Source organism: Dama dama, chromosome 27, assembly GCF_033118175.1.
Source record: "Dama dama isolate Ldn47 chromosome 27, ASM3311817v1, whole genome shotgun sequence".
Taxonomy (NCBI): Eukaryota; Metazoa; Chordata; class Mammalia; order Artiodactyla; family Cervidae; genus Dama; species Dama dama.
In genome coordinates, this window is record NC_083707.1 from 24,753,681 (window position 1) to 24,767,849 (window position 14,169).

Sequence of the window (14,169 nt, forward strand, 5' to 3'; positions counted from 1 at the left end):
TCTCCAACACCACAGTTCAAAAGCATCAATTCTTCGGTGCTCAGCTTTCTTTATAGTCCAATTATCACATCCATACATGACCACTGGAAAAACCATAGCCTTGATCAGATGGACCTTTGTTGGCAAAGTAATGTCTCTGCTTTTTAATATGCTATCTAGGTTGGTCATAACTTTCCTTCCAAGGAGTAAGCGTCTTTTAATTTAATGGCTGCAATCACCATCTGCAGTGATTTGGGAGCCTCCAAAAATGAAGTCTGACACTGCTTCTACTGTCTCCCCATCTATTTCCCATGAGGTGATGGGACCAGATGAGTTCCTGGAGTCATGTAAGAAGGTCTTGGGGACATGGCTGTGAAATGTGTAAAGAACTGTACACTGTGCAGAGATCATTAGCAGGAGGACTGATACTGCTGAGTCCTGTTCAAGAGAAACCATTGGGATGCTGATATGGAAAAGCATGCCCTCTTTCCCAGGGGGATGGCCCTGAAGCTTTGCCAGTTGTGAGCAGTGGATGCCCCTGTGGAGGTTTCTGTCTTGTCCAGTTGCAATCTTAAATGGCCTCATCTACTCAGTTCACTTTCCCCACTGCACCTTACACATGTCTTGGCTATACTCTTGCCATAATAAAATTACTGATCATTTTTCCCACTAACCCATACTTCTTAAGATTTTGGGATCCTCTGTTTTCTTAGTAGCCCCAGTACTCAGCAGGATGGGTAGCAGCCACTGTGTTTCATAGAGAAATAAGAAGATGTGCTTTGGTCTCCGAAAAACCTTCTTTCAGACTCCAGATCTGACCTGTGTATTCTTTTCTTTAAATTCTCTAAGCCTCAGGTCCCTTGTTTGTTCCATGGATATAATAGCAGGGCTTCCCTTATAGGATTTTTCTACAATGTGGTAATTGTGGTAATTAACACATATGGAATGCTTTGCAGTACTTGGTACATAGTATTTCACATTTCTTATTATTTTTAATAAAGACAATGTGCCTTTTAAGAACAACTCTGAGAAATTGCCATATTTGGCATAGTATATAGCTAAATCTCTAAAAGTTTACTTCCATGAAGAGAATTTATAAAATCCTCATATTCAGACCATGAAGGCTAAAGATTTGAAAAATATTTATTTATTACTAAGAGAATCACAAGTAGAAAACTAAAACTGCAGAGTGTGGTGTCTTCGATTACTCCAAGTTTTTGCCAAGGAAAGCTTTTTGGACAAGAAAGATCCCATGGGTTTCCAAGCTCCTGGGTACAGAGAACAGACTGTCAGGTGGTGGTCAGAGGTTGGTAGAGGGAGTTGGGTGAAATGGGTGAAGGGAGACAAAAGGCACAAAATTCCAGTTAGAAAATAAGTACCCATTCCAGACTTCTTGCCTGGAAAATTCCATGGACAGAGGAGCCTGGAATACAATGTACAACATGTGACCATACTTAATAGCACTGAAGAGCATGGTTTAAAGATGATTAGTGGCTGGATAGCATCACCGACTCAATGGACATGGGTTTGAGCAAGGTCCGGGAGTTGGTGATGGACAGGGAGGCCTGGCGTGCTGCGATTCATGGGGTTGCAAAGAGTCGGACACGACTGAGTGACTGAACTGAACTGAACTGAAAGATGATTGGAGAGCAGATCTTCAAAGTCCTTATCACAAGAAAAAAATTGTAACTATGTATTATGATGGGTATTAACTCCACTTACTGTGATGATCAATTTAAAATATATTCAAATGTCAAATCATTAAGTTGTACACCTGGAACTAGTGTGTTATATACCAATTACACCTCAAAAACAAAAAAAAAGAGAACCATTTCAATGTCAGAAGATAAAAAAAATGTTGTTACCAATCTCACACAATTTTTCTCTTGGTCAAAAAGTATCTGGTAGGCTCCAACGGGCCCTCTAACAATGAGGAAATTACAGACCTGAAGATGAGAGATAATGAGCTATCCATAAAGTCCTACTCTAAATGTAATTTGGATAATGTTTTTGAATTATTGAATTTTTTAAGATGCCAACTCATTTCCCATAGCTCTGTTTTCCCTGCAAATGTAAAGACCGTTTTACCAAAAATAAAAATAAAGCCAAAAACCTATATGATACAAAAAAAGGTCCACATTGAGTTCACATGTTAAAGCAGGAAGAGGTATAAAAGGTATCAGTGACTTCTATTTAGAAGCATCAAGGAGAACTTCCCCACTTAAGCCTTTCAATTTCTCATTATGAGATTTAAATTCATCAATTGGCAAATGAATTTTACATAACAGGAAGAAATGTTTTTAAAATTTCTATATAAATGGACATGCATTAAATGCTACTTCTTCTTCACAGAAAAAGAACATCCAGGAGAAACTCCCATGGTTCCTACAGTCACTGAGGCCAACCTTTTTCACTGAAAGCCAAATGAATCAAGGAACATAAAACCAAAGTTCTGCACCAACTCCATGTTCTCTCTTCATTAAAAGAATGAGTATTTGGAAATAAGCAGTTTTCTGAAATAAAACCATAATATGAAACTACAGATACATTTGGATCAAAGGTGAAACCTACTTTCCATGTACCATTTAACCAGCTTATGATAAATCAAGACACTGTGATGAGTACCCAGAAAAAGAAATGATCTTACTTATCTCAAGTGTCCAGGACCTTCTGTTGCAGCAACAGGTGTTCCCTCCTTTAGCCAAGTTGCTGTTTATGGGGGGCGTCCACCAAACAAGGTACTTGTAAACAGCAAAAGGGGGAAATGCCTGGACTTTTAGTTGTGTTTGGGTTAAAGCTCACCTTTGAACCATCTCTAAACAATTTCCTTAAAAAAAACAAAACAAAACAAACAAAAAAAAACACAGATTGTAGGCGGGAATTTTAGCTTAGATAACTAAAAAACAAACTTCCCCATAAATGCAATGGATATATGAAGTATAAATCCTAACTATTGATAGAAGCAGACTCAGAGAGTCCCTTTGTTCACAGAACTTATCTTCAGCCAATCTTCATCAATTTGTTGTAATAGGGCCACCTCTTTTTATTTGTCTGGCATCAGTTTGGATTGCCTATGCTTTGCAGGATTGCTAAATATACTATCAGCATTACTGATAGGTATAAAATGGAATATTATTTAATATAGCTGAAAAACATAATAAAACTTTTAAATAAAATAGCAGGGAAAATAAATCAACCTTTGCTTTGTAAATCCGGGGACCTTCCTCCAGTTAGTGAGAATGTGTGTAATTTATTGACTAGCAACTGGAGAAAAGTTTCTGCAGATAAAAAGACTGGGTTCACTGGTCAACCTAGATTTCTGGACTAGCTGTGACACTGGAGGACTCCCAACTTCTGATTTCTGTTTCACTGTGGATAATTAAGTGTGCTCTGAACTTGAAGTAATAAGTTCAGGCCAACTGCACCCACTGTCTTCAAAGAAATTCACGGCAACACACTTTCTAGGACTGATGTTCAACTCTATCCTGCAGGAAGAAGTCCAAAACTGTTTTAACAACTACTCTCCCTGTGAGGTTCTTTCTAAATAATATGTAACAGCTTGTTGAATCACTGGGTAAATCATTTGTTCTCAGATAAGGTCATGATAGATACAAATGTGTACTTTAGGTCCTAAGAGCAACTGTTACTCAAATTAGGTCACATTAATATATTAATAATAAATATTTATATGAAAATTATTTAATATGCCTATTATGAGAATCAATGAATTTAAACATAATCAGATAAGTTTCAAGAAATGTCACCTTAGAGAATGCTTGGTGGTTCAATTTTCTGTGATGAATTTTGGAACAGATGATGCCTGGGGAGTAATACAATGAAAACAGTAAAAGAAAAATTCCACAATGCTAAATAAAATTAAGAAAACATTCTGTAACATTGTAATAGAAAAAACAGGATGAAAAAGGGTGCCAGTATTATAGTAAAATAATTTAGTGTCAATTACAAGTATTTATCTTCCACCGCCTTACTTGAGTGAGTTGTATTTTCATTACTATAATCATTTAATCTATGAGAAGAAGCATGTTTTTATTGTCCTCCAAAAGTAAACAACCTTTTTCGCCATCTGGTGGCTAAAGACCGCATTTTCTGTGTAGATGAAAATAGCTGAACTGAGATTTAACAGCTAATTATGTTTAATGCTTTCAGCTTCGTCTTACTGTAAAGATATGCATATTTCCTTAACCAATGTAAATACTACTGAGGCAATTTTGTTTCAATGGTTCAGAGCATTTTATTCATATCAATCTATCTGTAATATTTAATGCGAGAGAAGGAAAACTAACCAGCAATTATTTTAAAAAAGAATTTTGAGAGGTAATTCATTTTGAAAGTTAAAGTCAAATATGGCAGTAACAATTTGTTTGACTTACCTGTCTTTTGGTATAAAGAATTAACAATATTTGTATGAAAACAAGAAGATTCAAATATATTTTTAAATAAGCATAATAGATATGATTAATTTCAAAGAGGAAACCTTTGTAGTAATAGTTACAACTGTATGTTGAAAATTCACCATACCAATAAGGGTAAAAAATTTAAGAGTATATGGTTTGTTCTCCTTATAAACTTTTTGTTAAGTAATATTTTCAATGCACTTATTAGTACATTTTATGTGTATGTATATTAACCATATCATTTCATTAAAAATTTAAAATTCATATTAAAAATTAGAGATGACAATAATTTAAGGTTGAATTTCTTTATTTTCTCCCAGAATATTTTAATATTGAAACCCAAATCATTACTTTAGAGAAAGGGAAAAACAGAAACATGAAAAGACAAACATTTCATTTAACTTATGGTATCGTGAGCAGTCACTTTTAGGCAACACTTTTTTTTTTCCTTTGTAGAAAAGAAATAAAAAACAAACAGCACCATTAAAGAATGCATGATCCCTGAATTCTAAACAAAACACTGCCTAAAAATTGTTTCAATGCTTGTTGCACTCCGTCACATTTAGTCAGGTATCAAAGCAAGCATAACAGTATTAAATTGTCGCAGTCTTACTGATTCAACTGCTCCCCCTTCTGAGGATTTTACACACCTTTTCTGAGTTTTTCCTGTGGGAATAATATATTCTTTGGTAGAGGGCTGAAGGAGGGTTGGACTTTGCTGTATGCTGATATAAAATGTCTGTGTACGTTCCGGGCCTTTGCCCCCCAATCTGTATTTGTCATGCATGTTATGTTTGGGTTGATTCACATTTTGCTGTTACACTTTAAGAGTAATACCGCCTTTTAAAAAAGGCATTAAATGGCTAATGTCAAACAGATGTAAACATTCAGAATACTGACCAAAGGGAAAAAAAATATACACAAACACACATTAAAAATGTGTACTGAAAATATGAGTCAGATTAGGTTTCCATGAAGCCAGGGGGAAAAATACAGCAGTACAAGAAAAATTATGGCAACCAAGTAAAGCACTTTCTTTGAAACATTCATGAACAGTACAAATACAACAAAGTTTTTTCTACAGTCTAAATTATTCTGCAACTATCAAAGAGAGTACAAAGCGAAATAGTATGTGCTATAAAAAAAGCAGCTCCTTTAAATTATAGTAAAAATGCTTTTTGTTCGCTTTACAGTGACAAAGCATGAGGACTGAAGACAAGATTTTGTTTCTATTCAGTGACATTTTGGCTACATCGGCCCCTGACAGTCTGGTGAGTTCCTTTTCTAGGACTCTTCACATTGTTCTCTAGAAACATGGACAGTGACTGGGCTCTGCGTGTTTGGTGGGCTCACTCCCTCCAGGCCGCTCCAGTGCTGGCCTCCACACTACAGAGCGGATACGACCCTTAACTTGGCTTCAGCTTCTGTTACCTGGGATTTGACCAGACCCAGGAGAACTGGGAAACCAAGGCCACAGTAATTTCCCCTTTAGAAGTTGTGCGAGTGTTTGTAAAGGCCATGGGGCTGTAGCATCTTGGATTCTTACTCTCGGCTGCCTTGTGAAGCACCATACGCACCAGCTTGTGTCTGTTTATTTTGAACGAGTGAGACTCTCGAATCTCTAGAAGTCAACTGAACCTTCCACAGCTCATCCCAGAAACACACAGCTATAAACACAAAGTCTTTATAGCAACCAGGCTCAACCTCATAGGTTTGTTTTCAAGTTTTTTCCTTCAAACTAGACCTTAGCAGGGAAATAGTCTATGTAACTATGGTGCTCAGGTCGCCAAATTTCTGCTATTCTCACTTTGGGGAAGGAAAAATATTTTCATTCTGAAAATGACTCTTGCATGAGAACGTTCATATTAGCATGCCCATTAACTACCTAAATGTCTTTATACAACTTCAGGCAGATGTCTATCATATAGGAGAGGGATCAGGGAATAGCAGTTTTCTTCCGTCCCTGGTTTCAAAAGTGCTACTTAGGGAAACACAACCTTTGTGAAAATAATAATAAAAAATCCTTGATAGATGTGCAAGCTCTGTTCCTGATATGAGTATCACAGTGTCCAATCACCAGGCTAACACACACACTATAATTTGCACATTGTATCATGGTAAACATGTAGTAAATAATATACTCCATTTGCCCATAAGCAGATATCAGTGGAAATCAGGACACTAAGAACTTGCTCACCTAATCCAAATATACTGGCTTTTGTATATATATATTAAATGGCCACTCATAACATATCTGACCTATGTTTTACCTGTGAATTTTTCTTTCCATCTTTTGAGCACAAAGCTTTAATTCTTCAGTAATATAATCCATATGTGAACACTGGGAATTTAAACAAGGGCAAAAAAAGAGCAAGGGCAGAGAAATATTATGCTCTTTGGAACAGGGTGATAGAATCCACATGTGATTAGCAACTGATTCTCCAAACTTACCATGTGAGAAATCAGAAAAGAGAGAAGGACACTTTTCTTTATTCCCAGTGAGTAACTTGCGGGCAATGTTCCACAATGATGGAACTGATAACGAGCTCAGTATCATATCAGCCTCAATTGTATCTCATATGCAGAGTGCAAAGGTTTTGTAGACCGGAGTTTCAACAAGGTGTCAGTTACTAGGGTAACGTTGAATCTGCTGGTGTGGACAGTATCTGACACTGGGAGAGGAGCAACTAAGTTTGGAAGGAGGAGGTGGCATGCAAGTGTCTATGTTTTCGGGGTGCCCCTCTGTGAGCATGCCCTTCCGAACCAACATCAGAGCCAAGCAGACCATAGAGACCCACTGATGAGGATACCACTCAAACCACCTGGTGCAGAGTGAACTAAGGATCCGCTGGAACTAATGTTGCCTTTCTTGGAAAGGGCTGGTTAAGTGCATTGCTAATATTCTCAGCCATTAATTCTGCTAATTTTAATGTGAAAAACAAAAGTGACAGCAACTGAAGCACTGAATCTCGGCCACAGAAGTAGGCCTTATTTGCTTTGATTTCTTCCTAAGTTATCTTTCACTATCAGCAATTTGTTAGTAAAAATGACATCTCTATCACTTACTAAAATTTGGCAACATCACAGTAATAAATATGGAGGAAAAAATATGCCATGGTTGACTACTATAAAAAAAATTGCAAGTTTTTTTTTTTTAATCCCCAGGAATGTAATTTCCACTCATTTCAGTAGATTTTTAAGACGTAATTTAAGGGAATGTCAAAAGTTAACATTGATTAGGACGATCCCTTGTGAAAACAACTTGTCATTCTTACCCTGAATACAGAAGATTCCACCCACACCCAGATTTTCTACAGTCACAATCAACCAGTGGGTTAAAGGTACTCCCCATTTTGTGCTCTGTAATATGAAGTTAAAATGGACATGGTTTTTGTTCTTTCATCTTCCCAGAATGTGCATGTGCTTTTGAACTTGCTTTAGGGAACAGAACCTGCTGAAACTACAGCTGTCCTCTGGCGTGAGGGTGGCCGAAGTACACGGAATGCAACTCAAATACTCAACACCCAGGCTCTCGGCTAAACACTGAGAACAGTTGTAAGATGCAGTATCCCTTTTTCAAAAGTAGTTCCACTCCCCCAGATGTGAAGAATGCACTGAATTCACCTGAGGGTGGGGAGAAGCCAAATCATGGAACACCCAGAACAATTCTAAAGGACTAGTTCAGAGTCAAATGCAATTACAGAGATAGTGACTCATGAGGAAAAAACTTATTTGGAAAAATGTCAACACTTCAGCCTTCTAGAGTCCCTTTGGTCATCAATGACACTTTAAAAAAGAAATAGCCAACCTCTGCAGAGTCAGAAGTCAGAATGCAATGGTGTCATCAATAAAGGGTATGATTATTTCCCCCCAATCTCGATATCCAGTAACTGTATTAGAGTGAATAGAATGGACCAATATTTACATCATCAACCCATTTAGGTGTGTTTGCATACACAGCATTTTACTTGTTTGCTCTGAATTTTAGGGTATCTTTTTTCATACTTGCTCTTAGAAGCCATGCACAAAGCTCTGAAATCCTCTGGGCCTATGGCTCTTTGTAGTCCAACTGATCTTAGTCTCAGGTGTCAAGAGGCTTGAACCAGACTGCTGGGCAAGAGGCCCACAATGCAATTTCAGGTAGAAAAGACATTTCACTACGATGTGTGTACCATGTCCAAGGCAGATCCAGGTAATCTGCCCATCTCCGAAAAGAGTCAAAAGGGAGGAAAGGGAATAAGGACAGTGGAGTTCATTAATGGTATACCTCCTTTAATATCTCTTGTGATATGGGTAAATACAAGGAATCATACACTTAAATCAGATTCCCTTTGCCAAATAGAATGTCATCACTTATGGTGAAGGCAGATCCAAAGGAGCCAACTGTGGGACCCTCACTGGAATGGTTTACCTGTAGAAGAATGCATCACCACCTCAAAATTGCAATTACCCATCTCTTTCTACATCTTCATTTCTGGTTACCATGAAGCAATTACATTGTCCTTTTTCTTGCTACACCTGGATTTTTTTTTTTTAAAGCAACAAATTGGGAGGGAGCAACCTGTATACACACACATACTCGTAGAAATTTTCCAGGAGTTGCAAATGACAACTGAATATGCAAAAGACATGCTGCTGAGCCCCTCGACTGAGATGCGATCTCGCCTCTCCCAGAAACACCAGAAAACAATATGAGATAGAGAAAAACAGCCTCTGTTCCAAACTAAAATAAATTAGCACGGGATAGACCCCGGAGTGACTCAATGTGTTGTTGATGATGCCGTTTGGCTTTTCCGTAGTGGAAAAGGGATACTGCACCTTTCACTCGGCTTTTATCGCACAACCAGGCAAGCGACACAGAGTTTAGAAGGCCCTATGCAGTCGTCGTGGCAGAAGGCCCCACAGCCTTTGCACACAATCATGGCTTTCAGCCGGCAAGAGCATTTCAGTTCTAATTCGTCTGCGTTGCTGCTGTCGGCAAAGTTCTGAACAGGCATCTGGGCGTTCTGAGCAGGCAGGCCCGTGGTGGGACTGGAGCCACTTCCCAAAACCCCAATGGACTTTTCGATGGCAGACGTGGCCCTTCTGAAGCTTGTGCTCCCGAAGTGGATGGTTGGATAGTTTCCAGAGAGCTGCTGCTGTTGCTGCACCTGCATTTTCTGAGCAGCTAATTGGGTGAAAGGCTTCTGCGGCTCGGAAAGCAAATAGGAAGAGAAATCGGCATTTTTCAGCGCAAAGGCCTTCAACTGTTCTTTCATCTCACTCTGGTCGTAGGAAACTTGTTTCATGCCCAGTTCGCAGCTGCTGCTCAAACCTTCCTCAAAAGAGAGAGGTTCCGATTTTATATTGCTACATATGCCCGTGGACTGTGGCCAGCTGAGTCTCTTAGGGGTTTCCATGGTAACCGGCGGTTGTTTTTGCTCGGATGGGACTTCGGGGTTAGGGTGAGGCGGGGGTAGCGGAGGTGGCGGCGGCGGGGGGGGCGGCGGGGGCGGAGCCAGCGGGGGAGGGGGCGGGGGCGGCGGCGGCGGGAGATGCACCAGGGCCTTGTGCGGCATTCCGTGTGGGGTGCCCCCGACGTCATCACCTTCTTTAACGGGCACGTTGGGGGGTGCCATGTTGGCCAACCTCAGCTGGTGAGGCGCCGGGGAAAGGCCAACCTCCCCCAGTCCCTTCTGTTCAAGGTGCCTGTTGAAGGCGAAGGCGTTACAGCCTGCTGGGGTCTTGGCAGAGGCCGGTAACAGGGCTGCAGGAGGAAGGGGGCCCCTGGGTGTCAGAGGCATTTGGTAAAACTGCTGTCTGTGCGAGGTCCCGGGGTCGGGATGGAAGCCCCCATTCTTGTCGACGTGAAACAGGGTCTGCTGGAAGCTACACGAGGGGAGCAGCCGCTTCTGCTGTTTGACCTCAGGGCTGTGAGCAATCCTGCTCTGCGCGGGGTGCTTGTTCAGCCACTCCTGCTTCAGAGGCTGGCCGTGTGCCAGCGGACTCAGGCCGGAGCCGAGGACACAGGGCACCCCCTTCACGTCGGGGTCCGCCAGCAGTTTCCCCGGCTCGCACTTGACTTGCGTGTGCTCCCCTACCGTCCTGGCCACCCTCTTCTTGGGGTGGTTCTCTCGCTTCCTCATTGGGAGCGGTGCCAGGGCTCCGGCCAGGTAGCCCTTCCCATCTGGGTTGGGCGAGCTGAGGGGCATTTCAACCACGTTCCTCTCCGGGGCTGCTTTACCCGCTGAGGTAGTCGGAAGAGGCAGGGGGAGCCTGTTGATCTCCAGCTTGGCTCCCAGTCTGGGCTGCGGCAACACTTTCTCCAGAGGCAGGTTGCCCTGGAGTAACTGTGTGACGAGGGGGTTGTTGGCCTCCACCGAGGACAGACGGCAGCTGGAGCTCCCAGCGCTGGGCACCCGCTTCAGGTTGTCTGTGGCCAAAGAGACGGCCTCCTCCAAGGCCCCGGAGGCGGGGGCCTTCACGACCTGCGGCAGCTGCGCACTTGGGGCTGCCTCGGCGGTGGGAGCAGGCAGCTCGGCGCCGGGGAAGTCTTCAGTGTCCATCCTGAAGCCCTTGTCCACGTCATGAGGTTCGGACTTCACGGGGAGTGTGACGCTTGTGATGAGATTCCGGGGCTGAAGTTCCGCCACGTGCGAGTAGCTGGCGTGCTCGGTCTTGATGGACTTGGGACAGCTCTGCTCCAGATAGTCCTTCTGTTTGCTGGAAGCCGGGTGGTTGGGCGGAGGCTGGCCCGTGCTCCGCATCCCGTCCTCGCTCCAGCAGATCCGGCTGCCCGAGGTGTACGGATGGCTACAGGTGGTATCAGCTTCACTCTTGAACGCGGCTGAGCCACGCCCCTGCTCGGCAAAGCTGTGACTCGGGGGAGCCCCCTCTTTTAATTTATCAGGAACAACCAGGAGTCCTTCGCGAAGACCCGGACAAGGGGCCTTCATCGTCTGACTGTCTTGCTCGGCCGCGGAAGCCGCAATGAAACTGGAACCGTGATCTCCGCCTTCAGGGGCCACCGGCTCAGGCCTGCTGATGACAGACACCTGCGGGCAGGCCACGGGTGGCCCGGCTGCCTCCGTCCTCCCGGCCCGGGGCTGGAGCTCCAAGCCGGCTTCCGCGCTCTCCAGGGAAACGGTCAGAGACAGGGTGGAGGTCAGCGTGGTGCTGTGGTCCACGATGACCTTACATGGGATGGATCGATTTATGGCTGCAGGTGTGAAGCCGCCCGGGGTTGGCTGAGGTTTCCCAGATTGGTCTCCCCTGTTCCGAGTCCCTAAAGTTTTGTCCAGGCTTTCGGTGCTTAACTTGGGAGGGCTATCATAAGAGCTGATGGTCAGCATGCTTCCAGAAAACACTGCCACGGGGGGGCGTGCCACCAGAGCGTCGGTGACCGCAATGGGGTCCCTACAGCCGAGGGCGGCTCTCACAGTCGTGCCCATGGGCACAGTGGGCGGTTCTTCACTCCCAGGCATGGCTATCTTCTCAGAAGGGTATCTGTTGTTCATTACCGTTGGGGGCATCAAGACAGAGCTAGTGGAGAGATGGTTGGGCAAGTTGCTTCCAATCGAGGGAGCTGGCACGGAGGTGTACTGAGCAGAGACGAGGCTGCCAGCACTGCTGCTGGGTACCAGTGCCAGCTGGTCATTGTGGGGGCTGGCCGAGCCTGCGCCCTCCGAGGGGGCAGGGAGAGATGTGCTCTCCATACATTTTGGTATAATGGCTATGCATGGGGTGTCCGTTCCCTGGATGGTTTTTAACATGCTTATGTTACAAGCAGAAATTGTAGCGTTTGCACTGTCAACAGACATTAGGACAGAGGATTTATCAACAGGACTCACAAAGGGATGCTCTTTAATTGCTCCTGACAAAGCGGTGCTGCAGACAGACGCGGGGACGGGATTTTTATTAAAAAGCATGGGCACACTGCTATTTTCAGAAGAGGTAGATGAAACCATTTTCTCAGATAAGTGTGACACGGGTGTATTTTCATCAGAACTATGCAGAGATAAGTCCGTGGCGGCTTCTGGAAGTTTCGCCGGGGTGAGAGGCTGCTGGAGAACCGTGGCGGTGTCCCGGAGGTGTGCGGCCTTGTTGCTGGGAGATCGGCAGTTCGGGTTAACAATGATGACGCCAGGTGAGCCTTCAATTTTTGTTTCAGGGGCAGGAGAGACGACGTCTAAGCTTGGAGGCCCTTCCTTTGGGCCGAGCGGGGGCGGGGGCGGCCCCCGGGGTTCTTTCGTGTTCTGGAAGAGGTGGGCTCGCGCTTGATGCCTAGCGAAGAGCTTGGCCTTCGCCTGCTCTTTGATGTGCGCCAGGGTCCGGGCCTTCCCGCCCTCTCCGGGGCTCCCCGTGGCACCTGAGACGATGCTGGCTGCGGCCGCCACAGCCGCCGCTGCAGCCGCCTCGCGCTGGGCCCTGGCTTGCTGGGCTCGGGCCTTGATGTCTGCCAGGGTCCGGGCTCCCGTGTTCCTCCCACTACTGACGGAGGTGCTGGGAGACGCACGAGCCTCTGGTTTGGAGACGGGTTGGCTCTTGATGATAAAGGGTGGCCCGATTTTGGATAGCTGGATCTACAGGAAGGGGGAGGAGGCAGAAATGAAAAGATAAAGTAAGCGTAAGGAGCACGGAAGAGGCGCTTGTGCACATGATCCCGGGGGACCATGGGAACGCAAGGGCAGGGAATAACCGCGTCTTTTAAGGGGCCAACACCTAAATCCAGGAATGTGCTTTTGGGGGTTAAAAAAAAAAAAAAAGCAGCAATAAACGCAGCATGAATGTGAAAATTAAAAATTTTAACCTCTGTTTTAATCTACAAAACATCAAACAGTGACTTAATTTGACATGGACATCAAACATATTAAAGCATCATATGAATGGAAAGGAACCCAGGCTTCTTCAAATGAGGTGAACTAAAAAATAGTTAAGCTTTCGACTTATCTTCCTGGCTGGCATGAAAAAGTGGGACCTTGACGCTGTTTGAATTTACTGGTCTTAATTTGACATAAAGGAGAAAGCCCCAAGGAAGGCTCAAGACTAGAATGCTCAGCTGTGATCCCAGGCTGTGTACTTCAGTTTCTCCAACAACCTCCCAAGTCAAAGACTGCAGGTTTTATGTGGTCCCTTACCACCTAGCACACTGCCTTATACGTATAATAAGCACACAATACGAGTTTGTAAATTCAGCTGTAAAATGAGTCTGGCTGTTTCCGGTCTATTTCCTTCACAGAGCTGTTATAAAGAGGGAGTGAGACGGTTTTTGTGAGAGTGCTCTGCCTTCCAAAGGGATGTTGTTATTAGCAGTATGTTTTATTGAAAGCAAGGGCAACTCTAGTTTTCTGCCTCCAAAATAACATGGGTTGGGCAGTTTATTTTGGAAATCCACAGTGTGCTGAATGTCATACATGTCCCAACACACACTGTTCACTTACTTATGCTAACTGAGACACATATATGTGTGTGCTCAATCACTAAGTCATGTCTGACTCTGCAACCCCATGGAACGTAGCCTGCCAGGATTCGCTCTGTCCATGGGATTTTCTAGGCAAGAATACTGGAGTGGGCTGCCATTTCTTCCTCCAAGGGATCTTCCCAATCCAGGGATCAAACTTGTTTCCTGCTTGGCATGCCTATTCTTTACCACTGAGCCACCAAGGAAGCCGAAGAGATGCACAGTTATCACCGAATTCATGCAGCCTAAGACCTAATGACCAATATCCCAAAGCAATGGCCTGTGATGTGCTAGCCACTGAGAATACTCAGAGTCACAGATTTGTGGAGCTGGAAG

The 14,169-nt window shown here is 44.0% G+C and overlaps 1 protein-coding gene across 1 annotated transcript in view; it reads right to left on the reverse strand.

The window, feature by feature from the left end:
* Positions 1 to 4,811: 4,811 nt before the first annotated feature.
* ASXL3 (ASXL transcriptional regulator 3) overlaps positions 4,812 to 14,169 on the reverse strand; it is a 187,866-nt gene continuing 178,508 nt past the window's right edge. The window contains exon 15 of the mRNA XM_061130910.1: positions 4,812 to 12,955. Within this exon, the coding sequence (XP_060986893.1) occupies positions 9,227 to 12,955 (3,729 nt within the window). The 3' untranslated portion in view covers positions 4,812 to 9,226. The remainder of the gene's footprint in view (positions 12,956 to 14,169) is intronic.